This window comes from Cetorhinus maximus, chromosome 6 (genome assembly GCF_964194155.1).
Source record: "Cetorhinus maximus chromosome 6, sCetMax3.hap1.1, whole genome shotgun sequence".
Taxonomy (NCBI): domain Eukaryota; kingdom Metazoa; phylum Chordata; class Chondrichthyes; order Lamniformes; family Cetorhinidae; genus Cetorhinus; species Cetorhinus maximus.
In genome coordinates this window covers 102,043,882-102,070,656 of record NC_135884.1, presented here as the reverse complement: position 1 = coordinate 102,070,656, position 26,775 = coordinate 102,043,882, and the positions used below count along the sequence as shown (strand labels likewise).

The 26,775-nt window shown below is 40.2% G+C and overlaps 1 protein-coding gene across 2 annotated transcripts in view; it reads right to left on the bottom strand.

Annotated features, from left to right (window-relative positions):
* Window positions 1–26,775, bottom strand: part of cfdp1 (craniofacial development protein 1) — a 198,085-nt gene that overhangs the window by 125,512 nt on the left and 45,798 nt on the right. For both annotated transcript variants that reach the window (XM_078544210.1, XM_078544214.1), the window contains exon 5: window positions 21,356–21,484. In XM_078544210.1, coding sequence (XP_078400336.1) covers window positions 21,356–21,484 — 129 coding nt within the window. The remainder of the gene's footprint in view (window positions 1–21,355; window positions 21,485–26,775) is intronic.

Genomic DNA, 26,775 nt, shown 5'->3' with positions numbered 1-26,775 from the left:
AGGCCAGCGATAGGTGGGGACAAAGGAGAAATTGATAAAGATGTCATGAACAAAAGGACAGAAGGGAGTGTTAATGGTAGTGGTACGGGCTAAAGGAGGTGCTGATAGTGGCATAAGAAAGCAGAATGTAATAATAGCAGGACAAGGGTAAGCACTCTGAAAAGAACAACATGAACAAGTGACAGATGGCCCTTGTGAGGGTGGGGTGGGGGAAACGGTGGTGGGGGAAAAAAGATCGAAAATAGGATAAAAGGTGGGGGCAAAACAATGAATAAGTGAATAAAAATAAAAATAAAAATAAGTGGATGAAAAATAAAAATTAAAAATGAATAAAAATGAATATTGAAGAAAGGAATAAAAAAGGGTGAGGATAGAGTAGAGAATTCATGGTCTGAAGTTGTTGAAATCAATGTTAAGTCTGGAAAGTTGTAAAGCTCGACTACAGCTCCTCACACTCTACTTCCTGTAAGGGCTCCATCCCATTTTCTCAGTTCCTTCGCCTCCATCGCATCTGTTCTGATGATGCCACTTTCCAAAACAGCGCTTCTGGCATGTCTTCCTTAACCGAGGTTTCCCACCCACTGTGGTTGACGGGGCCCTCAACCGTGTCCGACCCATCTCCTGCACTCTGCCCTCAAACATTCCTCTCCCTCCCAGAACCATGATAGGTTCCCCCTTGTCATCACTTTTCACCCCACCAGCTTCTGCATTCAAAGGATCATCCTCTGCCAATTCCATGATGCCACCATCAAACACACCTTCCCCCCCCACACCCCCGTTGGCATACGTAGGGGCCATTCCCTCCAGGACACCCTGATCCACTCCTCCATCACCCCCAACACCTCATCCCCCTCCCACAGCACCTTCCCATGCAATCGCAGAAGGTGCAGCACCTGCCCCTTTACTTCACCCCTCCTCACCGTCCAAGGGCCCAAACACTCCTTTCAGGTGAAGCAGTGCTTCACTTGCACCTCCTTCAATTTGGCCTACTGCATTCGCTGCTCCCAATGTGGTCTCCTCTACATTGGAGAGACCAGATGCAGACCGGGTGACCTCTTGGCGGAAAACCTTCGGTCTGTCCGCAAGCATGACCCAGACCTTCCTGTCGCTTGCCATTTCAACACTATCCTGCTCTCATGCCCACATGTCCGTCCTTGGCCTGCTGCAATGTTCCAACGAAGCCCAACGCAAACTGGAGGAACAATGCCTCATTTTCCGATTAGGCACTTGACAGGCTTCCCAACTTAACATTGAGTTCAACAACTTCAGACCATGAACTCCTCTATCCTCACCCCTATTTTTAATCCCCTTTTTCAATATTCGTTTTTATTCTTTTATTTTTGTTTTTATTTTTCATCCACTTATTTTTATTTTCATTTTTATTCATTGTTTTATCCCCTTCTATCCTATTTTCAATCTTTTTCCCCATCACCCAACCCCCACAAGGGCCAACTGTCACTTGTTCATGCTGTTCTCTTCAGAGTGCTTACCCTTGTCCTGCTATTATCACATTCTTTCTTACCTTAATGCTATCAGCACCTCCTTTAGCCTGTACCACTTCCATCAACACCCTCTTTGTCCTTTTGTTCATTACATCTTTGTCAATCTCTCCTTTGCCCCCGCCTATCACTGGCTTTCTATCCAGCTTCACCTGCTCCATCCCCCTTAAATAATATAAATTTCATCACATTTTTACTTCTCTTTAGCTCTGAATAAGAGTCATACGGATTACAAACGTTAACTATTTTTCTCTCCACAGATGCTGTTAGGCCTGCTGAGTTTTTTCCAGCATTTTCTGTTTTTGTTTCCTTCTACAAAACCCTGTTGACTAATGTGAATAAGCAAGGTGCCCTGTTACCATATCCTTACTGATTCCAGTAATTTCTGAACAACTGATAACATGCTAAGAACTGGCCTGTGGTTCTCCATTTTCTCTTTCCCTCCTTTTGTGAACAGCAGTGTTACATTTGTTACCTTCTAATCTACTGGGACCATTCCAGAAACTAGTGTATCTTAGAAGATCACAACCAGTATATCCACTATCTCTCCAGCTACCTCTTTTCAAAACCTAGAACGTATGCTGTCAGGCTGGGAGATTTATTGGCTTTCAGTCCCATTTTCTCAAAAAATTAATTAATATTAGTTAAAAAAGTAAAGTTCCTCATTTGTATTTGACCCTCGATTCTACACCATTTCTGGTATGTTTTTTGTCTCTTCTCTTGTGAAGACGCGCATAATGCATTTGTTTAACATCCTTGCCATTTCCTTTCTTCCCTATCATCATTTCTTCTGTCACAGCCTCTGACGTGCTCACAGTCAATTTCACTACTCTCTTCCTTTTTGTAATACTTGCAGAAGCTCTTACAATTTTTTTTATATTCCTGGCTGGTTTATTCTCATATTTTATTTTCTCCCTCTTTGGTCAACCTTTGCTGGTATCTAAAATTTTTCACATCCTCATGCTTACTTGGCAATATTATAGGATTCTTCTTTTAATCTAGTACTATCCTTAACGTTTTTAGTTAGCTGCTGATGGGTCTCTTTTCCCACGAAGCTTTTACTTCTCAATGGAATGGAGATTCAGGGAACATTAAAAAAAATTTCTTTAAATATTTGTCACTGCTCACCTATTATCAAAACTTTGGGATATACCTTAGCCAACCTATGCCCCTCACACCTATGTAATTGGTTTTATTAAAGTTCAGTACTCCAGTTTTGGCCTTGGGTATGTCATTCTCAAGCTCAGTGTGAAATTTATCATGTTAAGATCACTCTTCCCCAGTGGTTCCCTTACTATGTTGATCACCAATTAACCCTGTCTCATTGCACAAGACAAGGTCTGAAATGCCTCTTCCCTGGTTGGTTCCATGATGTATTATTCTAAGCAACTGTCTTGAACGCATTTGATGAACTTGTCCTCCAAACTATTATGGATTTGATTTGTTCAGTCTATATTAAGATTAAAGTGTCCCCAAATTATTGCATTGTCTTTGTTATAAGATCCTCCTTTTTAAAAAAAAAAATACACTGTCCAACGGTATAGTTACTGTTGATGGGCCTGTAAACTACTGCCACCAGCATTTTCTGACCCTTGATATTTCTCATCTCCACCCATACCGATTTTACTTTATTCTTCTGAGTTAAGATCCTTCCTTCATTACTATGCTTATGTCATTCTTTATTATCAGGGCTACTCCCCACTCACTTTTTCCATTTTGTCAGTCTTTTTAAAACATCTAGTACTCAGAAATATTTAGTTTCCAACTTTGGTCATCATACAACCATGTCTCTGTAATGGCTGTTAGGTTAACCCCATTTACAATAACAACTTATATTTACATAGTGCCTTTAATGTAATAAAATGCCCAAAGATACATCACAGAAGCATTATAAAACAAAATATGACACAAAAGGATAAGGAAATATTTGGTCAAATGACCAAAAGCATGGTCAGAGAGAAGTTTTAAGGAGTGCCTTAAAGAAAGAAAGGTAGAGAAGCAGAATGATGTCGGGAGAGAATTCCAGAGCTAAGGGCCTTGGCAACTGATGGCACAGCCACCAACGATGGAGCAACTAAAATCAGGGGGACTTTCAAGAGACCAGAATTAGAGGAGTGCAGGGAATGTGGAGCTGAAGGACATTACAGAGATAGGGAAGGTGAAGTCATTGAGGAATTTGAAAACAAGGGTGAGAATTTTAAAATCAAAATGCTGCTTGACCAGGAGCTAATGTAGGTCAGCAGCATGGGAGTACTAGGGGAATGGGACTTGCTGTGAGTTAAGCCATGGGTAGCAGATTTTTAGATGATTTCGAGTTTAAAGAAGGTAGAATGTGGGAGAGCAGCCAGGAGTACACTGGAAAAGTCAAGACTAGAGGTAACAAAGGCATGATTGAGATGAGCTGAAATAGGGGCCAAGTTACAGTGGTGGAAAGAGGCAGTCTTGGTGATGGCACGAATGTGATATTGGAAGCTCATCTCTGTGTCAAATGTGACACCAAGGTTGTGAACAGATTGTCTTATTCTCAGACAATTGCCAGGGAAAGGGATGGAGTCGTAGCTAGGAAACAGAGTTTGGAGCTTCGACTGAAAAGAATTACTTCAGTCTTCTCAATATTTAATTAGAGGAAATTTCTGCTCATTAGTACTAGATGTCAGATAAGCAATTTGATCATTTAGCAACAGTGGATGAGTTGAGAAATGTGGCAGTGATGTTAAATTGGGTGTCATCAGCATACATGTGAAAACTACTGTGCTTTTGGATGATGTTGCCAAGGGTAAGCATGTAGATGAGAAATAAGAGGGGGACAACAGAGGAGCAGGAAGAGAAGCCATTGCAAGTGATTCTCTGGTTCTGATTAATTAAATAAATAACCAAGGAACCAAGTGAGACCAGTTGCACCCAGCTGGACAGCAGTTGACCTCACCATCCTTGGAGCAGGATGGTGAGGTCAACTACGTTAAAGGCTGCAAACAGGTTGAGAAGGACGAGGAGGGAGAGTTTATCTCTATCTTTATCTACCTTAATCTCTATATGTGCCATTAATTTGTCTATCTTATGAATGCTTTGTGTATTCAGATAAAGCACAATAATTTTAACCTTCTACCATTTTTCCCTGATTTGACCTTATTCACTGGTGTACTATTACCATTAATTTTTTTGCCCCTTCATGTCACACTCTGCTCATCTTTACCCAAAACACCACAATGCTCTGTGGGATAGACATTTCTCCTTCGATTTATAAATTTCTCCTCACTTGAACTCTCCGAGCCCTTCAAGCTTTTTAGATTGAAGCCGCATCTATAGTTCCAGTTGTACAACTCACCAGGGCACTAGTCCCAGGTGGTTTTAAGTGGAGCACATCCCAATTTTGTGCTTTCAGTGAGCAATTCTGTACTAAGGTTGACTACAGTCTAACAAGGTTAAGAATGGTCAACTTCTTTCACTTCGAGCACTCGCTGACAGTATAATGCGGAGACGTTTATCCTAACAGTCTGGCTGGACACAAGCCCAGGTACTGAAGGTCCACAATCCAAACCACTGAGCACAAACTGTCTGCATCCCCTGTTTTAAAAATAATAAAGTGGCGTTTAGATAATTTCACACACTGCCAGCACTGCTCAGTCAGACAAGCGAATAATATTTTGGCCACTGACTTTTTAGCTAAAATCATATTTTCAGTTCACTTCCGGTTTCACTTTAATGGTATAGAGCGAGATTTTATCTAAATTACAGAATATCTCATTTCACAAAGGCAGGGATTGGATCAAATAATACACAGATTGGGGCACAGTAAAATAGTCTGTTATATACCTGATAGACAATATCAAATGCTAGTCAGTGAGATGGCTTTAATAAAAAAACAGAACAGAAGACTACTGTGCACAAATAAGCCACATTTCCCTTTTTATTGTCAGTGCGCAGCATGTCTGCCAAAAGCATTTAAAGGCAGCATCCGTCCTTCCTTTCCAAATGGAACAAAATCACATCCACTTCATGCTTTTTCAGACAGTAACGCTCCCAAAGGTTTTATAGAAAATTCATCAAAATAGATAAATGTAAAACACATTTACTTTCAAGAGATCAACTCTATTTCCTGTTAATAAAAGATTACTAAATTATAAGTGCCTTTAAGGTGAAGAAATGGTGTCCTTTCCTACCTTTCTGGGGTTACAGTTAATATCAAAAATCAATTTTTCTGCTAACACAACATTAAATATTTTGTAAAGACACAAATAAAAAAAAAGTCTCAAATTTTTTCCAACTCTATAGTATAGGCAAAGCATTTTGTAAAGGGTCAATTTATTTGATCTGTCTACAATTTCTATTCCATGCTACCCTGGTGAAATATTTTGTATATTGTAAAACAGGTGTTACATAAGTAAAAGATTCATTTGAAGCTTCAAATGCTACTTTTCTTAATTGCTGATTTGAGTTTTCAAAAAGTAGCTTTCCGCAGCAGTCACACAGAAATGATCACTCATGTTTTGCCTAATTTAGTCCCAGCAAATGTCAAATCTCCTGATTTAGTTCATTGATCTGCATGGCTTTAACTGATTTGGAGTTCAACAACAAGACATCAATTTTCTCTAAAGCTGGCCAGCTCAACTCAATGACAGTATTAGCAAGCAGCCAAATGCCAATTTCTCAATCTAATGTTTGCATTCTCTCAGGAAGCTACAAACTCAGTTCTGCATCTCAGGTACACCACATATGGTCATCTTTTCCACAAAGATAAATGTTGTGTTCTTAGGCTTTAAAGGAGGACCTTAAAGGATTTATTCAATTTTGGGCCACGTGGTTGAAAGCATCACACAAGTCATCGGACCCTAGATTGTAGTAAGGTCCCAGTGAATTGGAAAACTGAAAACGTAACACCTCTGTTCAAGAAAGGAGGGAGTCAGAAAGCAGGAAACTATGGACCAGTCTAATATCTGTCATTGGGAAAATGCTAGAATCTGTTTTCAAAGAGGTAGTAGTAGGCCATTTAGAAAATCAGAATACAATCAGGCAGAGTCAACACTTTTTGTGAAAAGGACATCCTGTTTGACAAATAACGTTTTTTTGAGGGTGCAACCAGCAGGGTGGATAAAAGGGTACCAGTGGATGTAGTGTATTTGGATTTCCAAAAGACATTTAATAAGATGCCACATCAAAGGTTACTGCACAAGATAAGAACTCATGGTGTTCAGATGATAATATTAGCATGGATAGAGGATTGGTTAATGAACAGGAAAGAGAGATTCAGGATAAATGGGTCATTTTCAGGTTGGCAAACTATAACGCATGGTACGTCACAGGAACCAGTGCTGAAGCCTCAAAATTTATGATCTATATTCAGGACTTGGATGAAGGGACCAAAAATAACATTAGTAAATTTGACTACAGTACAAAGATAGGCAGGGAAGCAAATTGTGAGGAGGATACAGAGTTTGTAAAGGGATTAAAGGTTAAGTGAGTGGGCAAAAATTTGGCAAATGGGGTATAATGTGGGAAAATGTGAGGTTGCCGAAATTGGCAGGAAGAATAGAAAAGAAGAACATTAATTAAACGGAGAGATACTACAGAATGCTGCGGTGCTGAGGGATCTGGGTGTCCTTGTACATGAATTATAAAAAGTTTGCATGCAGGTACAGCAAGTAATTAGGAAGACAAATGGAATGTTGGCCTTTATTGCATGGAGAATGGAGTGTAAAAGTAGTGAAGTCTTGCTACAACTGTACAGAGCATTGGTGAGATCACACCTGGAGTACCATGTACAGTTTTGGGCTCCTTACTTAAGGAGGGGTGTACTTGTATAGGAAAAAGTTCAAAGGAGGTTCACCAGACTGATTTCTGGGATGAAGGGATTGTCTTATGATGAAAGGTTGAGCAGGTTGTACCTATACTCAATGGAGTTTAGAAGAATGAGTTCTGATCTTATGGAAACAAGATTCTAAGAGGGCTTGACAGGGTAGATAAAGAGAGGATGTTTCCTCTCATGGAGCACTCTAGAACTAGCGGGGGCACAAATAAGGGATCTTCCATTTAAGGGGAGGGGGAATTTCTTCTGAGGGCAATTAGTCTTAGGAATTCCCTTCCTGAGAGCACTGAAGCTGGGTCATTGAATATATTCAAGGCTGAGTTAGATTTTTGATCCAAGGGTTATGGGGGCCAGGCAGGAAAGTGAAGTTAAGATCAGAATCAGATCAGCCATGATCTTACTGAATGGGGGAGTAGGGTCAAATAGGCCAAATGGCCTACTCCTGCTTCTAGTTATAATGAGTTGCACTAAGGTAAATTGGTGACCAGGTAGCAGATTGTAATGGCTTCTTTACAAATTCCACAATTTTTTTTTCTTTATTTTTTTCATGGGATGTGGGCATTGCTGGCTAGGCCAGCATTTGTTGCCCATCCTTGCTTGCCCTTGAACTGAATGGTTTGGTAGGCCATTTCAGACAGGAGTTAAGAATCAACGACATCAAAGTCTGGAGTCACATGTAGGCCAGACCAAGTAAGGATTGCAGATTTCCTTCCCTAAAGAAGGTTCACTAGATTGATTCCAGAGATGCTGGGCTTGTCTTATGAGGAGAGGTTGAGCAGTTTAGACTATACTCGCTAGAGTTTAGAAGGATGAGAGGAGATCTAATTGAGGTATTTAAGATGCTAAAAGGGATAGACAAAGTAGACGTGGAGCAGATGTTTCCTCTTCTGAGGCATTCTAGAATGAGGGGCCATAGTTTTAGGCTAAGGGGTGGTAGATTTAAATCAGAGATGAGGAGGAATTACTTTTCTCAAAGGGTCGTGAATCTGTGGAATTCACTACCTCAGAGTGCAGTGGATGCCGGGACGCTGAATAAACTTGAGGAGATAGACAGATTTTTAATTAGTAACGGGTTGAAAGGTTATGGGGAGAGGGCGGGAAATTGGAGTTGAGGCCAAAATTAGATCAGCCATGATCATAATGAATGGCGGGGCAGGCTCGAGGGGCTGAATTGCCTACTCCTGCTGCTAGTTCTTATGTTCTAAAGGAAGTGGAGAACCAGGTGGGTTTTTACAACAATCGATGATAGGTCACCATTATTGAGGCAAGCTTTATATTCCAGATTTATTGATTGAATTTGTTGTGGATTTGAACCCATGTCCCCATTTGCATTAGGCTGGGCCTCTGGGTTACTAGTCCAGTGATATTATCACTGCACCACCATCTCCCTCAAATATTTGAAACAACTAAAGGCAGGATTACTTACTTGTAAATACTAAGCATTTTAATTTACTGACTTTGGCCCCTCTTGTGGGTAAGCATAATGTATGTTCCTTTAAATAAAAATGGGATAATACCAATTGTTCCATTTTATAATTGTGTAGTCGTATTTGGATAGAGCTTCCATATCTTGTGCAAACTGCTTCACTTATCTGTTTCCAGGTCCAAGCTTTCCAAAGAAATATTTTTCTTTTTTTGCACATGTGCAGAGTGCAAATGCCATCGCCATCATGGAGATTTACTAGATTAGGTTACATTAACCTTTCCATTCATCCTCAGTGATATATATTCTATCCCTACAATCAAGGCTTTTACATAAACACATACATTTTTAATTTTCAGAACAATGAAAATGCAGGTTTGTCCATTTTTTGTTTAGTAAAGAATTTCTATAACAAAAATACGTTTTCCATCAATTGTATATAGATAAGTCACAAATTCTACAAAGCTTTCTGCAGGGGCTAATCTCCACTTGCTTCTTTATGATTTGATAATCCTGTTTTTAGGGGGACAGTATAAAACAGGACACATCAGTTCTACAAATCCAGAAAAATAAAACCTTTTCATCTGGATAATTGCAGGAAAAGTACAGGACACAGCAGGTGCAGGAAATCCATGTTTATAGTCACAATGGGATTGTAGGCACAATGCCTATAGAAAGTGTTTTCCTATAAAACAACAAGAGCATAAGACTGCAACCTTTGCTATGATAGCCCCTTTCTCTGATAGTTCTCATATAATTTGGGGACAGGCCTATCAGCCTCCATGGATAAATTTCTAGCCTCTCCAGAATTTCATGCGCTGAAATCATAACTTGCATTTATAAAGCACATTTAATATAAGAAAGCATCCCAAGATAATTCACAAGAGTGATTATCAAACAAAATTTGATACAAAGAGATGTTAGGGCAGATGATCAAAAGCTTGCTCAAAGAGGTAGGTTATTAAAGGGACAGAGAGGAGGAGAGTAATGGAGAGATTTAGGAAAGGGATTCCAGAGCTTAGGGCCTTGACAACTGAAGGTACACCTGCCAGGGCTAGAGTGACAGGATGAAAGGCCACAGAATGTGCAATATTTTTTGATTCTTCAAGAGAACAGCCAGTCTGGGATTGGGTGAATTGTGTTTTCAATCAGGCAGGCTGGATGGGCAATGGTCTTATCTTGTTCTTCTGAAACAAATAGCACTGTGTACAGCAACAAAAGGGAAAACTGATCAGATCCAGAGGGAGAGGGGACAAATCACAAACAAGGTGTAGGTATGATCTCACCTGGAGTACTGCATATAAACCTACAGTAACTAGTGAAATGTTGTGTACAGTAATTAGTGAACTAGCATGGTAAACTACCATCTAAAAATATGCATTGCTGAAAGGAAAACCAAACTGAGAAGCTCTGAAAAAAAGGTACCCAGGGAAGATGTCATCTAAGATTCTTAAGGGGATAAGTAAATTGATAATATGTCCAACATTGCTACAATCTCTAGAAACAAGCAACAATGAATTAAGCTTCAAAGAGATGAATAGACAGTTTATATTTACATAATTCACAAAGGGAGTGGTCAATGTGTAGAACAAACTACTCAGAGGCAAAGGCGATGGATAATTTGAGGAAATTTAAAGAAGAGTTAATAGGTATTTGAGCAAGTAGAAAATTGAAATGGAATTGTTATTGGGACTGACTGGCTAGGCTGCTTACTCTTTTCTAGTCCCACACTTGCCAATATTCCAGTGTGTTCTTTCTCTAAGTTCACATGAGTTCCAACAGAGCTACATTTGAAGCTCCAATGGAACAAATGCTGCAAATAAAGCAGTCTTATCAGGTCTGAATTTAGGGGTGTATAAAATAATCCAACATCATAAAACCTACTTCTTACATTTGGCATTTTCCACATTTCAAACGATATTCACTCAATTAAAACAATTCATCTGTTTTCAGAGTCTCAAACCATCATATGGTCTTTATAAAAAGTTTTCTAAGAAAATATTACCTGGTTTCTGTATCTGTGGTGAAAGAGAGGCTCTAGTTCAAAGGGGCAATTACCTGGAACTAAAAAATAACAGGGAGCAAATTTCCCTGAAAGACTGGCTTACAACCATGATCCCTGTGAACTGTGGGTAGAGAGAAAGTTCATGTGACTTCAGGATGAAAACTATGAACTTCAGGTTTATATTGAGGCAGAAATACCATGCAGTGAGGGCAGAGTAACATGAACATACATAAGTACCATATTGGTAAGTTTTTGCTCCATGACTAACTCCAAAGACAAGTTCCTTTTAAGGGGAGATGGGGGAGGGGGTAGCGTGCTTCTGCCAGTTTACCATGGTGTCACCTTTGAGTGCAAAACCTCAGGCTTCCATGAAGATTCCACTAGTTCTACCTTCTGCAGTGCCTAATGGGGGACCCAGATGGTTATATCCATAAGGCAGTTAATCTAACTGATCCATTGCTTTTTCCAAAATATTCAAACTAACACTGCAAGTGAGTTTATCAATTTTAAAACTTCAGCCAAATCAGCCTAGCAGCCCCCTCTCCTGAAGAGTGGGAGTGGGTATTTCTGAAATCTCACCGATCTGTGGGCAAGGACCCTTTTAAATGACCCTGCCCCAGGATTTCAGCCAGGGTCATGGGGATGGTAAATGGGCAGAATGCCTACTTGGTATCAGCTAACGCAGCATCAACTGAGTAAGAAACCAGTACCTTCTTGCTCTGCACAGGCTCAGTTATTCATTTGATCAGCTTGGTGATAACTGGCATTTTACTTTAATGGGAAAGTTCTCCAAGCCTCAACAGTAAATCTCTGACTACAGAGCCCGAACAATTTTGCACCGTCAGCCATTAGAGGGATCAATTACTGTTGGTTAATGTAAGAAATATCATTTTCATCAACTGCTCTCAGCATTATTAGAAAATTCCCTCAGGATTGAAAATGAAAAAGTTGATTGGACAAAGTATTCTTTCATTTGATTATTCAAAAAGTATAGACTGCTGAATTTGTCACTGTCTCATTATTTCAATCTTCTTTGAAGTAAGTTACTGAAACCCAATTAATCAACAGTGGTGAAATAAATATTAATCTGAAGCATAAACTAATATTTTCAACTCTAAACATTGTGTGTGCTTGGGTGTCAGCTTTGGCTTAGTGGTAGCACTCTCGTCTCCAAGTCAGAGGGTTGTGGTTTCAAGTCCCACTCCAGAGTACACAATCCAGGCTGGCAGTGCAGCGCTGTACTGAGAGAGAGCTGCACTGTCAGAGGTGCCATCTTTCGGATAAAATCAAGGCCCTGTTCACCTTCTCAGGTGGATACAAAAGATCACATACAACATTTGAAGAACAGCAGGTGGTTTCTCCTGAGACTTGATCAAAATTCATGCCTTAAATATCATTACATTATCTGGCTTTTTCATTGCTGCTTCTGGGGTCTTCCTGTGTGCAAAAGAAACATTTCTCCACATTACAACAGCCACTGTTTTTTTTTTAAAGATGTACTTTATTGGGATGTCCTGAAGTCAAAAAAGACATTACAAAGTTCTTTCCTCTTCATTATTAGATTCGTGAATTTTCAAATTGAATATTTAGATTTTAGAATCAGAGCAGGGGCTTTGACTGTGATGAAAGAGGCCATGAGCAGTTCCTTGCTTCAGCAGTTGCAAAGCACTTATAGCACAAGCGTCTGTGTTGACAGCCCTGAAAACATAATTACAACTGAAGGAATGATCTCACTTTAGCTGTCTAAGACTCAGAAGTGCTTTGGTGCAAATAGAGACATAATTAGTGTCATGAAATGACCAGACCAAATAATACCTGTGGAGATGAAAACTTGGACTGACAAGCAATTCAAACACTATACTTATTTTAGTTTCAATTACAGACTGAGAAGCTTAAACTCAAGTCAAAGAGCTAATGTTTTATGTAATAAGAAGCAACGTGGCATGCCTACCAGCATCTAATGGATGCCCAAATAATGGAGGACACTTACAAAAACACAATCCACATTAATATACCTGGAAACAAAAACACCTTCAAATTCAGAGCTACTATATTACAGAATGCTTCAGACCATCATCTGTCACTTCATTAGTTTCAACTCATTTATAAGAAATATATTCTAGGAATAAAAAAGCTGCAAGTCATATTTAAAAAGAAATTAGATCATGCTGTTTAGTACTTAGTAAAATGCCTTCAGCTGCTGGAACTGAATTTTTCTACTGTGCAAAATAAGTACAGCAATGTTGTTTAATTTACACAAAAACTGCTATTACATGACTTATTTTCTAGAATGGTTGGAATGGCACGGTCCATCAAAGCAATCCTACTGCACTTTAAGAAGGCACTAAGTTCAGACAGCTTTATAATCATGAGCCAGATCATAGCCCCCCATACATTTAAAAGGACATATATTATTATTAGTTTGTGTGGGATACTTTTGTTTTACAATACTGTGTTTTCCTCTTTGAACCTCCATTTTCTATTTTCTGACTTTATTTCCTTCTATTAAATGACACCATATTACCTTCACAGTACAAATAATATTTATTAAACAGGTTCACATTTTAAAAGGTAACACACCATTACAAATGGTAGATTCGCACTGGTGCATAGGCTGCATTAGGGTTAGTATTCCATCAGAGGGAGCTGCCAGAAGAACATAAGAAGTCATACACCACATGGCCCCTTGAGCCTTCTCTGCCATTCAATACTGTCAAGTTCAAGCTTTACAGTCTCTAATTGGTGGGAGGGAAGGGGAGGAGCAGCAATAATCGAGATCACCGCTCAGCCTCCCAAGTTTAGATTTCTCCAGCCTTTCCTTAAAGGAAACCTCGAACCCTGGGTATCAACACCATGGTTCTTCACGGAATCAAACTGAATGCCCAATTTTCTCCTTTGTGTCTTGGTAACCAGTACCTAAGGTGCATAGCCACGGTGTTACATATTATTTTGCAGGGCAGTGAACAGGATATCATGCAATGGGGAAAAACTCAGACCCTAAATAAAAGTCCAACAAAAATTGAGGGATTAAGTAGAATGGGCCCATACAGTAAAGTCACGCCTTTCGTGACTTCCTTGTTCGCGTTTTCACTTACTCACGCTTTGTACATTACATCACCCATCGTGTGAGCAACGTTCGACTTTCCAAATATTTTCAGAGGGACTAGTTCCTGCCAAGGGCAGGAATCACATAATACAGAATAAGTGTCTTTATAAATCTATGTAATCGTTGGGTCATGGGACCCCCTTGGCTGGTTTCAGTGACCCGAGGGGGCGATCAGAGAGGAACTTTCCAGGATATATTTTACCACTTGTTGGCCCTGGGTTTTTCTCTTTCACTGACCAAGATTTTTAAATGGGTTGCGAATAAAACTGCCAGTGCTGGAAAATCTGAAGCAAAGCAAAAGTGTGGAGCATACAAAGCAGGCCTAGCAGCTTCAGTGAAGAGAAGCACAGATTATTGTAGAGTTATGTAACTGCCCAAACCAGTGCTCCCCTGGCATGGCTGGAACCTATCTAATTGAGTCCCATTCAAAATCACATTCCTCTTTCATGATTCTACTGTTTGCGAGGTTTCGCGGGAGCATAACCCCCATGAACGGCAGGACTTTACTGTTTTCTCTGGGGTTTAGAAGAATGAGAGGAGATCTCATTGAAACACAAAATTCTTGGAGGGCTTAACAGGGTAAGTGTTGAGAGGCTGGTTCCCCTAACTCAGGAAAACTAGAACTAGCTGTCAGGATAAGGGTTCAACCATTGAGGAGAAACTTCTCCACCCAATCGATTACGAATGTTTGGAATTCTCTATCCCAGAGTACTGTGGATGGTTGGTCAATGAATACATTCATGACTGAGATTGATAGATTTTGAACTCTAAAGAATACGGGGATAGAGCGAAGAAGTGATGTGGTAATAAAAGATCAGCAATGATATCATTAAACTGTGAGTTCAACTTTTGCTCTTTTTTTTAAACTCATTCATGGGATGTGAGCATAGCTAATTTGTTGCCCATCCCTAACTGCCCTTGAGAAGTAGAGAGCCACCTATTGGCAACCAAGTGGCTTGCTAGGCCATTTTGGAGGGCAGTTAGGACCATATTGCTGTGAATCTGTAATCAAAAGTAGGTTAGACCAGATATGCATGCCAGATTTCCTTCCCTGAAGGGATATTAGTGAAACAAATCGATTCTTATGACAATCCAGTAGTCACAAAAAGAAATCTGTCACCTATACCTCGTCTGGCCTAGATGTGACTCCAGATGCACAGCAATGTGGTTGACTCTTAAATGCCCTCGCAAGCCACTCAATTGTACCAAACCACTACAGAAAAGTGAAAAAAGAATGAAACCAAACAGACCAACTGGCATCAACCGAGGCATCAGAAACAACAACGGCTCAGCCCTTTAAACCCTGCAAGGTCCTCCTTACTAAAATCTGGAGGCTTGTGCAAAAATTGGGAGACTAGTCAAGCAATAGCCTGGTATAGTTGTATTCACGAAATCATATTTTACAAAGTCCCAGTCACCATTCCTGGGTATGTCCTGTCCCCTGGCAGAACAGACTCACCTACTGTGGCAGCACAATAGTAGAGAGTCAGGATGGAGCTGCCCTGGGAATCCTTAATATTGACTGTGGACTCCATGAAGTCTCATGGTACCAGGTCAAACATGGGCAAGGAAACATCCTGCTGATTTACCACCTGCCACCCCTCCTCAGCTTGTGAATCAGTTGTCATGAAACTAACATAATATTTTTCTGATTTATTGTGAAGTAGGTTTATGGGGGTAAGTATTGTTGAGTCTGTCTGTGTGAGATTTAATCACATTTGGAGTCAAGTAGACTGCAAGTTTAAATCATCAAAAGAAGTTAGGTGCTTGACATGCTAATGAGTAAACATGGATACTGCCTTAGCATGTAAGGTGTTAAGGGAATTTGCATTTTTAAATAAATGAAGGGATATTTGGATTTCAGAAGGATCCCAGTCTATTTACAACTAGCCAGGTAAACAAGGCTAAGGAATATGTTTATTTTTCCCAAAGGCTACTGGCAATATTGGCACCATGAAAGTTTTTAACATTGTACGGAAGATACAGTTTCAAAGACATATGAAACAATAGAATTTACATATTAAAAATAGAGAAACATATATAAAAAGGAGAACGAAAGGCTGTGTGTCAGGAGAAGGCCATGTAAAATCTAAAAAGGGGTGTGTGAAATAGCCTTAATGAAGCCTCCAGCATTTGTGCATAAGTCTGCTATCTACTGAAACTGAAGCTGGAGAAAAGTCATTTGGAATTCCTCTGTCCAGGGTATTGTGTTAACTCGCTGGATCGGTTTAAAATTTAAAACCTATTTTTAGACCTTTGCCTTAAATGGGGTGTAACTGGGGGACTCAGGTTAATTAGGAATTTTAGGAGTTCTTATAGTAGCAATTGTAGTCTTATGTATGTGCTTGATATCTTTTATTTTGTTAATAAATATTTTAATTTAATTTTTAAACATCTCTAAAGGTCTTGGTGGACTTATTACTTATGAATTCAGTGCACGCATCTTGTAATAAATACGAATTGCAAAACTGTTGTGATAGCGCAACCAAGTTTCCCTCATGGATTTGGTCTGCCTGGCACACATCGCCTGCTGCATCATAACACAGTGCTTCTCCTTGTGGAGCACCACTTGGAGGAAGCACTGATGGTGGCAAGGGTGCAGAATGTACTCTGGGTCGGAGACTTCAATGTCCATCATGAAGAGTGTATTATGACACAGCCGATGGTAAGGGCTGAGTTGTTCAAATTCTAGAGGGAAACTTGAAACAACTGTCATAATCCATTTTTTCCAATTTGTGTGTTTTGAGATGCAGGTTTTGAATTCAGTAGTAATAAGACCATAGAGTCTCAAGAGGTTTTTTTATAAAACGAAATTAAACCTTTATTAATACAAGAAAAATTGTAAGCACATAAGTCTACAAAATTGCTACTATAATAACAAAAATCCTCTAATTAATCTGACTCTCAGTTACACCCCCGTTAAGTCAACAGTAAAACTCAGATTTTAAAAAGACCCCAGGCAAAGCACATTTGGCCTTATGAATTCAAAATGAGGTTCCTTGCAGACACAGTTGCAGGTGTACAGGCTGGTTCGATCTTAAATGCCTCTGCCTTCCCCACACAAACTCCTTACTGTTTATACCTAGCTTTTCCTTTGAATGTAAATTTTCCATTGTATTACTAGGTTTTTAATTACATCTCCTAACAATAATATCCTTTCATTCCACTAATTTCATTAGTAAGCTGAAAAGAGAGAGATTTCTATGGAGTCTTCTAGCTAGGCGCAAGAATTCACCCACAGTCTTGAACGGCTTATTCAACAAATGCAAATGTACCCCCTTAACACCTATGTTTCTAAACTTTCCCAAGTTTATCTAATTACCATTTCAAACCTACTTCTTTCTATACATCAAAGCACCCAGACTAGCTGTCTTTAATCCAATTAAGATACACACACATAGACAGACACCACTAAACTCTATTTTAAAAAATAATTTCCAGTAACATTATAGACATTAATGTCTTCATGATAGAGTGGTTCAATAGCACCACTACTGACTGGGTCCTTACGGGCTTAGCTGCTAGACTGGGTCTGTAGCAGATGGTGAGGGAACCAACAAGAGGGAAAAACCTACTTGGCCTAGTCCTCAGCAATCTACCTATCGCAGGTACATCTGTCTTTGATAGTATCGGTATGAGTGACCACCGGACAGTCCTTTTGGAGATACACTGAGGATACGCTCCATCATGCTTTGTGTACCACCGTGCTAAATGGGAAACTGAGCACTAGAAGATGCTGTGGGCCATCCGCAGCAACAGAACTGTATTCAACTACAATCTTTAACCTCATGGCCTGACATATCACCTCACTCTACCATTAGCATCAAGCTGGGGGGTTCAACCTTGGTTCAATGAAGGATGCAGGACAGCATGCTAGTAGCAGCACCAGGCTTACCTAAAAATGAGGTGTCAACCTGATGAAGCTACAGCACAGGACCAAACAGTGGAAGCAGCATGCGATAGACACAGCTAGGCAATCCCACAATCAACAGATCAGGTCAAAGCTCTGCAGTTCTGCCACATCCAGTTGTGAATGGGGGTGGGCAATTAAATAACTAACTGGAGGCGGCTCCACAAATATCCCCAGTTTCAATAGTTGGGGAGCTCAGTACATAAGTGCAAAAGGCAAGACGGAAGCATTGCAACCACCTTCAGCCAAAAGTGCCAAGTGGATGACCGATCTCAGCCTCCTCCTGAGGTTCCCAGCATCACAGATACCGGTCTTCAGCCAATTCAATTCACTCCGCGTGATAAAGAAATGGCTGAAGGCACTGAATACATCAAAGGCTGTGGGCCCTAACAACATTCCAGCAATAATATTAAAGACTTGTGCTCCAGAACTAGCCATGGCCCTAGCCAAGCTGCTTCAGTACAGCGACAACACTGGCATCGACCCGGTAATGTGAAAAATTTCCCAGGAATGTCATTACTTAGGAATCTACATCCAAAATAATTTGAAGTGGAATGTACAAAGTCAGTAGGGCAAACTCCAAGGCATCCAAAATGCTTGGGTTCGTGAAACGGAACTTCAATCACTCTTCAACTATAGTAATGGAAATGCTGTACCAGACATTGGTTAGACCACACTTAGAACAAGGCATAGCCACTTGGGGCCCAGATACTGTAAGAAACATTACCCTCCTTGAGAAAGTTCAATGCCGGGCAGCTTGTTTCATGACTATCACTAGCAAGATTCTAGTGTCTCCCAGTTGGTCGCGTCACTAGGCTGGCATCTCCAGAACCAAAGAAAAGCCCATAGGTTTACATGGCTCTATAAAATTTTGAATGAATAACTAAATATTTCTAAATAGTACATTAAGCCCAAAAGTAACTGAGCGCAAAGAGTTCATAACCAACATTCCCAACTGTATACATCCCAATTTGCTTCCTTTGTTAATTCCTTTCCACCCACACACCCCCCCACCACCCCAAAGAGCAATTAAGGACTGGATTAAGGATTAAGGGTTAATGTAAGGATTCATTTAAGGAAAATCTGTTAACTTCTTTGCACTTATTGTGCACCTGCTGTGGAAATTCCTGGAGGGAAATCTTCCCAAATACAAAGCACAAGTCAGGAATGTGATGCAATGCTTTTCACTTGCCTGGTTCAGGGTGGCTCCAACAACATTCAAGAAGCTCAACATCATCCAGAACAAAGCAGCCCACTTGACTGGTACCACATTCACCACCTTAAATATTCATTCCCTTCACAGTAGCAGCAATGCGTACCACATTAAAGAGGCACTGCAGCAACTCATCGAGTCTCCTCGACAAAGGTCACAGCTTTGGAAGATGCCATCACCTAGAAGGACAAGGGCAGTAGATGCATGGGAACACCACTATCTGCAAGTTCCCCTCCAGGACACACACAATCCTGACTTGGAGCTGTATCACCGTTCCTTCACTGTGTTTGGCACAAATTCCTGGAACTCCCTCTCTAACAGCAGTGTGGGTCGACCTGCACCAGATGGACTCCAGCGATTCAAGAGGACGGCTCACGCCCACCTTCTCAACAGCAATGAGGGATGGGCAACAAATGTTGGCTTAGCCAGTGACGCCCACATCCCAAGAAAGAATAAATTGGAAAACCATTGTTGGTACTAGTTTTATTCCTGATTTAATTAACTGAATTTAAATTCCCCAGCTGCCATGGTGGGATTTGAACACATGTCCTTGGATCATTAGTCTAGTCCTCTGGATTACTAATTCAGTACCATAACCACTATACTATTGTTCCCTTCTATTTATGTGCATATGTTCAACATGATACGAACCAGCAGCAGTAATGCAAGGGAACTAGTTTTTGCACTGCCAGCGGATCTATTGCTCAATACAAACTTGATTTTTTTTTTTTTAAAAGAGGCCTCCAGATTCTAGTCTGGCTGTACTACCTCATAATTAGGACCCAGATTTTCCTCTCTGGCCAGTACTTTCTAAGATTAAAGTGCAGCACCATGATTCCTCCTCTGCTTCCCTGTCAGCATCTGGAAAAATTGTTCCTATATATGAAAGAGATAAAGGGAAACAATATTTCCTTTGTAACAAGATGGCAGTCATTAGCTTCCCAAGGCCCTGCTAGATTCAAATTGTCCAATTGTATCTTTGGAAATCTGTGGCTGCAAAAATGTCAGAGAAATGGCAGAGTTTCTCAATATATAGTGCTTGCATGTTTAATGTATACATGCCTGCAGGAAAAAGGTGAAAAATGCAACTGAAGGTGAAAACAGGTAGGAAAAAGCCCTGAACACACCATTTCGTTTTCTTGGCTGCTTCTTAAGTAAATGACAATGACAAGCAAATCTGAAAATGATTCTGTCTTAAAGTGCAACACAGCTTGTCTTAAATATATTTTGTCACTCTCCCATCTCACTAGTAGTTAAATAGTTCATGAATTCACATTCATTTTCATTTGCAATGTATTTAGCGAATTAAATGGGAGGATTTCAGAACAAAGTTTCTCAACAAAGCAAAATCACAAAGATCAAAAGTATTAAGGACACTTCTATCATTGGTGAAAATGGTTAAACAACGAAAAGAACTTGGTGTTCAAGCCATTAAAATGATTTACAATTATTAAAGTGTACGCAATGCAAAGGGATCCAGATTATGCTGTTTCATTGACCTGGGAATAACGATGGGCCTTTTTAATTCTTTGCTATAATAGAAGCGAGGTCAATCACCTATAGAGCTAGAAACTAATTAGTATTTTTATCCAGCTGGGGATTTGTGAATTACCTAGATTATAAATCAATTTCCTTAGACATCATTTGGATTAAATCCATCACTGATCTAGCACCAAGATTCTGTCAAAAAAGATGTCAGACAAAGTTGCTTCAGGTGTTTACAAGTTCTGCTTTTCTTAGACTTCAATTCTGCTGTGAATTTGATATGGATTTAATCAAACAATTAATTTTTCATGCAAACTATCTACTGCAAAGCTGCAAGGGTCAGTTTTCTTCCCCAACACGGGTTTCAAAGAAACAAACTCAAAACTATGCTGTGCCAGCGTGGACATGGAGTTCAACCACTTATTTTTTCTTTCCTAAGTAACTTGAAACCACGTAGAGCTTTGAGACTTTGGACACAATGCGTGTCTAGATACTGATCTGAACACTGCCTTTAGGAAAGAGAACCAATTTAGAAATCTTGAATTTTGGATCACTTGCACTGGCCCACTTACACCTGAATCTGAACTTCATTTTACAAGACAGCAGTCTAGAGACATCACAAAAGCACACTGCCAATGTAGCTGCAAATTGGAAGCACTGAATCTAAAAAGTTTTGGGAAATACAGTAGTACAAGTACAACCAACATAGACCAAGCTAGGCTGAAATTTGGCCACAAATATGGATAGATTACTAGGTCTCCAGTTTCCTATGTGAAATATATAAAAAGATAAATGGTTAACTGAACAACCAGTACATACTTCAGAATATATTCATATTTATGATCTGCTTTGACTGACATCCAGAGATGCCAATTTCTAATCCTGTGTGACTGATGGGAATCAGTACTTACCCTGATCCTGTCGGAGCTCCCACTTCCATAGTTGCTGGCGCTGCTGGAGAACCTTTTTCCTGAACTTCATTCTGGTTTTTCAAAAAGATTTTAGCTTCTTTGGAAGCAGCATCCACTTCTTTAGTCACCCTATGACAGAACAAAATAAAATTGTTGGATTTTATGCACAAAGTCACTATTTTTTTTTACTCTGAAGTCCCTCATTTTGCTTATATAAACAGAACAGCTTAAACAGATTTCATGTACTATGGATTGAATATTCAACTAAAATAACAACCTATAGATCAATCTCAAACCAGGTTAAAAACTGAAGATAAAGAATAGTTACATTTATATAATGCCTTTCACAACCTCAGGATGTCCTAGAGTGATTTACAGCTAAAGAAGTACTTTTAAAGTCACTGGTATAATGTTGGAAAACAAAGGAATCAACTTATGAACAGCAAGGTTCCATAAACAGATGATTTTTTTTTGGAAAGGTAGGTTGGTTGAATGATGAATATTGACCAGGGGGAGAATTCCCCTTCTCTTCAAATGGCGTCTTGGCAAATGCGATGGTGGTAAAAAAACATATCCATACTCACCATTCTCCTACACAGTTTTACTTGTGTCACTGAGCAAACAATCATTTTGTGCTAAATTATCTAACTATTTAAACATGTTAAAATTGCCACCCATTTCACATTAGATCCTTAGCAGTAAAGCTAAAGATAACTTGCTATTCATCTCATATGTCTAAGCTGGATTCATACTCAAGATCCCAGCTGTGAATGGACAGTACCTTGCAACCTGTTCTTCTTTTGATCAGTTATACCTGTAGGGTTGGCTGACAATTTCTTTTAAAAATGCAGTCTAAGTTCTAACATACTGTGCATTATCAATATGCATGCCACCACCATGAAGATCAAATTTAAACTTGAGCTTCATTAGATTTCAAAACAGGTTTCATGATACTTCACACATTCCTTCCCAGGAATGCTTGCCATTTTCCATCCGAAGCTAGCAAGCTTGCTGGGGTACATTTTCAAAGAACTAATGGACAGCACCTTGCCCAAAGGGCTATAACTTCAAGTCTCCCAACTCGTCTCCATTCTAGGGGAGTCTCTTAAAAAAAACTGTGCATTTTACTACACCATTTGCTGTACCACTATTCTACCAGTTAGTTTTCTCCTGCCAATGCTGCCTTCACAGCTTTTACTTCAAGGTTTAAAAAAGCATATCACAGTTTTTTCTTACCTACTGCTGATTTCCTTCAATTGACCCTAGTTTGACATCCATTCCTAATTGCCCATCCCTAAATGCCCTTGAAAAGGTGATGGTGAGCTGCCTTCTTGATCTGCTGCAGTCCATGTGGTGTAGGTACACCCACAGTGCTGTTAGGGACAAGTTCCAGTTCCAGTATTTTGAACTTATATTTATATAGCATATTCAATGTAGTAAAACTTCATGGGCATAATCAAACAACATTTGGTATCAAGCCACACAAGGCAATATTACACCAGGTGACTAAAGGCTTGGTCAGGGGTAAGACTTTAGAGGGTGCTTTGGAGGGGAAAAAAGGAATGGAGAGATGAAGGAAGGAAATTCCAGACCTTAGGGCCATGGCAACTAAAGCCACAGCCACTGATGGTGGAGCGATTAAAATCAAGAGGCTAGGATTGGAGAAGCACAGATACCTTGGTGGGTTTTAGAGCTGTAGGAGATTATAGAAAGGGAGGGGCGAGGTCATAAAGGTACCAGAAAACAAGGATGAGAATTTTAAATCAAGGGGTTGCTTGACCCAAAGTCAATATAGTTCAGGAAGGACAGGGGTAATGAATTAAAAGAACAGAACTTGGAGAGAGTTAGGACAGAGTTTTGGGTGACCTTAAGTTTAGAGGGTAGAATGTGGGAAGCCAGCCTGGAGTATGTTTAAGTAGTCAAGTCTAGAGATTGTCACAAATACAAGGTTGAAAAGATTGTGGTGGTTCCAGGCTGTCTCTTTAAATTCAGGGTAAGATGGAGGAACGAAGGGGGTCATGTAACCTTTTCTGTATTCTGCCCAACAGCAAGCTTGGGTGCCTTGATTGTTAAAGATTAAGGGGGAGTGGTGGGGGTGTGGAGGCCCAGGTTCTCTTACTGGGAAGAAGGAGGGAGATATTTACATATGTAAACAATGATCAGGGCAACCGTGCTTATTGTGGGAACACAGTTTGCCTCCAAGTCCCAGAGGTGTTAGGAATGTCAGGTTTTGTAATTGGTTATAATTTAAACTGTCTATTTAATTCCAAGATAGAATGAAGTTGGGGGTCTAGAGGATAACTAATTAGCATTTCTACTTGGATACATGTCCCACGTGATTCAAGGTGCCATGGGGATGGGCTAGGAGAGGGAAGGGTCCATAGGAGGCCATTGTAGGGTCAGGATGCAGGTTTTCCCCCGCAAAAAATCACAACTTTACAGGCAGGATCAGTCTGTAAGAATTAGAGAAAGCGAGCGTGAAAGAGCAGAGAAAGAGAGCCAGGAAGTCTCTATTGTTCACCATCAAGATGCATGAGGGTGCTTGCTCTTAGACTGAAGAGACCAAGCTCATGAGGATTTAAACAAAGATAGGTAATTCCAATTTGTCCTTCACCATGAAAGTTAGTTTGGGGAGTAGAAGTTAACCGACTCGAAAAAGAAAATGGAGCTAAGGATAGCTATGGACTGGTTCCTGCAGAATGTAGTGCCCACTTAAGGGAGAGTAAAAGTGGAACCAAGGCAGACGGATTTTTGGGTCATTGTAAAAGTTAAATGGGGGATCTTTTCTGTAGTTAAGATTTTAAGTTGCCTACTGAAATAGCATTCCATCAATGCTGCTTTTGGTTCGTTTGTTACAGTAAAAGTCTTAAAACCTTGTTGTGTAAGTCAGTCAGTCAGTCAGTTAGTCGGTCAGTCACTGGAAGTTCAAATTTCTTTTTAAAAGTTTTCGGTCTCCACAGGGATAATAACAAAGGTATGGATGGCATACTTTGAATGCACTAATCATCAGTGGCTCATGGGTGGCATCCCTGGCTTGCCCATTATCAAATGTATTTTGTAAACCATCTAAATATTTTTTGACCTTTAAATGTCAACGCCACTAATGGCACTCCTTTGGAATGAATCAAAACCAAGCAAATGGATTTCAAAAATCACTGTACAGTTCAATTCCTCCTCCTGAAAATCTTTTAACATTTCAAAAATTTGATTGATTAATTTTTTCTCCATGACTGCTTTACATATTTAACCTTCAATCTTGAAAGCTACCAGGCACAGGATTATCAAAAAAGAAAAAGATCTCTGAATAATCTACAGCTTCAAGTTGACTCCATCCATTATGTATGTCCCCATATCCTCTTGGAAGAGTTAATGACATTGAAGCGAAATTAGTACAACATTTTTAAAAAAGCAAATATGATAATTGAGCAATATTGGACAAGCTGAAGTACAAGGAAAACTCCCCAACTGATGTTCACAGAGACATATTTTTCAGCAGGGGTCACAGTATGGTGATCAAGCACCAGGCCACACACTACTCTGCCAAAGCTGCACACTAATCTTTGCAGGGATTGTAACTGAGGAAATGCAGGTTGATTCAAAGACAAAATTGCAGGTTGAATGCTTCAGTTCAGCTTGCCTGTCCTCAATTACAATACCTGAAGGATCACATGTCCATTACTGTTAGTAAATCACCTTAAATGAGGTTCAGGATTTCATTCCAGGCTTCTTTTTAAAAAAAAAATACCATATTGTTTAGACCGCCTTTTGCTCCTACTGGAAATCAAATGGACCAAAGGTTTCAGCTCATTCCATTCTTTGGATAAGGAATCAAATTACCAGACAGCCCGGGAAACAACGAAGACTGCAAAAGGAGAGAAAACAACCAAGGGAAAGCCAAGATCTTGAAAGAGAAAATTAAACAACAGGAAACTAAAAAGCACAAAAAAAATCTGAACGACAAAAGTATTTACACTGAACTCCTCCCTCAGGTGTATGATATTAGGAGTTGGCATTTTAAAATGAACGTGAGGAAATGAGGGAATCAATTTTTATTGAAATCTGCTTATACTTTTTTCATTTGGCCTATTATTCTGAGAAGCATATGAAGAGTAAGGATAAAATACTAACCACTGAAGTAGTTTAATTCTTCATTGATTTTATTCCTCCATTTTCAAATAGTATGAGCTTGACTATGGCTTGTTTTGGCAAGAAACAGTGATTAAAACAAGGAGTGTGGGGGGAATGGGGAGGGGTATAAAGTTGTATGCAAGTTGCAGTTTCTTTTCTCCCTCAATTTTATTCATTTTTCTCCCTAATACGGAGATACAGTTCCATGGGTAGCAGTGGCCCTCCAGTACCTTGACTAAGTAGTTGCTCTTATGTGTGACCTTGGACAGTAATCAGTGAGCTCTTTGACTATTGTAGCTTTACAGCAGAGCTGGATTATCTCCACACCGGTCAGAGGCTAGGAATCCTGCAACGAGTAACTCACTACTTGACTCCACAAAGCCTGTCCATCATCTTACAAGGCACAAGTCAGGAGTGTGATGGAATACTCCCCACTTGCCTGGATAAGTGCAGCTCCCACAACACTCAAGAACCTTGACACCGTCCAGGACAAAGCAGCCCGCTTGACTGGCACCATATCCACAAATGTTCACTCCCTCCACCACTGACATACAGTAGCAACAGTGTGTACCATCCACAAGATGCACTGCTGGAATTCACCAAGGGTCCTATGACAGCACATTCCAAACCCACGACCACTACCATCTAGAAGGACAGGGGCAGCAGATATATGGGAACATCACCACCTGCAAGTTCCCCTCAAAGTCACTCACCATTCTGATTTGGAAACATATCGCCATTTCTTCACTGTTGCTGGGTCAAAATCCTGGACCTCCCTTCCTAACAGCACTGTGGGTGTACCTACACCACATGGACTGCAGCGATTCAAGAAGGCAGCTCATCACCATCTTCAAGGGCAACTAGGGATGGCCAATAAATGCTGGTCCAGCCAGCAAAGCCCACATCCCATGAATGAATAGAAAAAAACACATCTTTAAGCAGGGTTTACAGAATGGTGATCATGCACCATGCTGCACTCCCTTGCCAAAGTCGCACACTACTCCAGAATCAACCAGGTGAGTAAATATAAACCCCAGATTCTTTTCTGCACTCGCAATCTTCTCCTTGGACCCGTTTCCCCTGGCCCTCTGCTTTCACCTCCAAAAAGCACGAGGGGGGTCATGGGCTTTGTCATCAGGGTTGAGACAACCCCTTCAGCTGCCAGTGTTCCTTCCCTGCCTCCCGTGCTTACTAATCCAAGCCCAGGCATGCTGCTAAAGCCCTAAATCAGTGCCTCCAGCCCTTTTCTCCAAGTTCATCTGGTTCATGAGACTCACTTCCTGGTCCTTTTA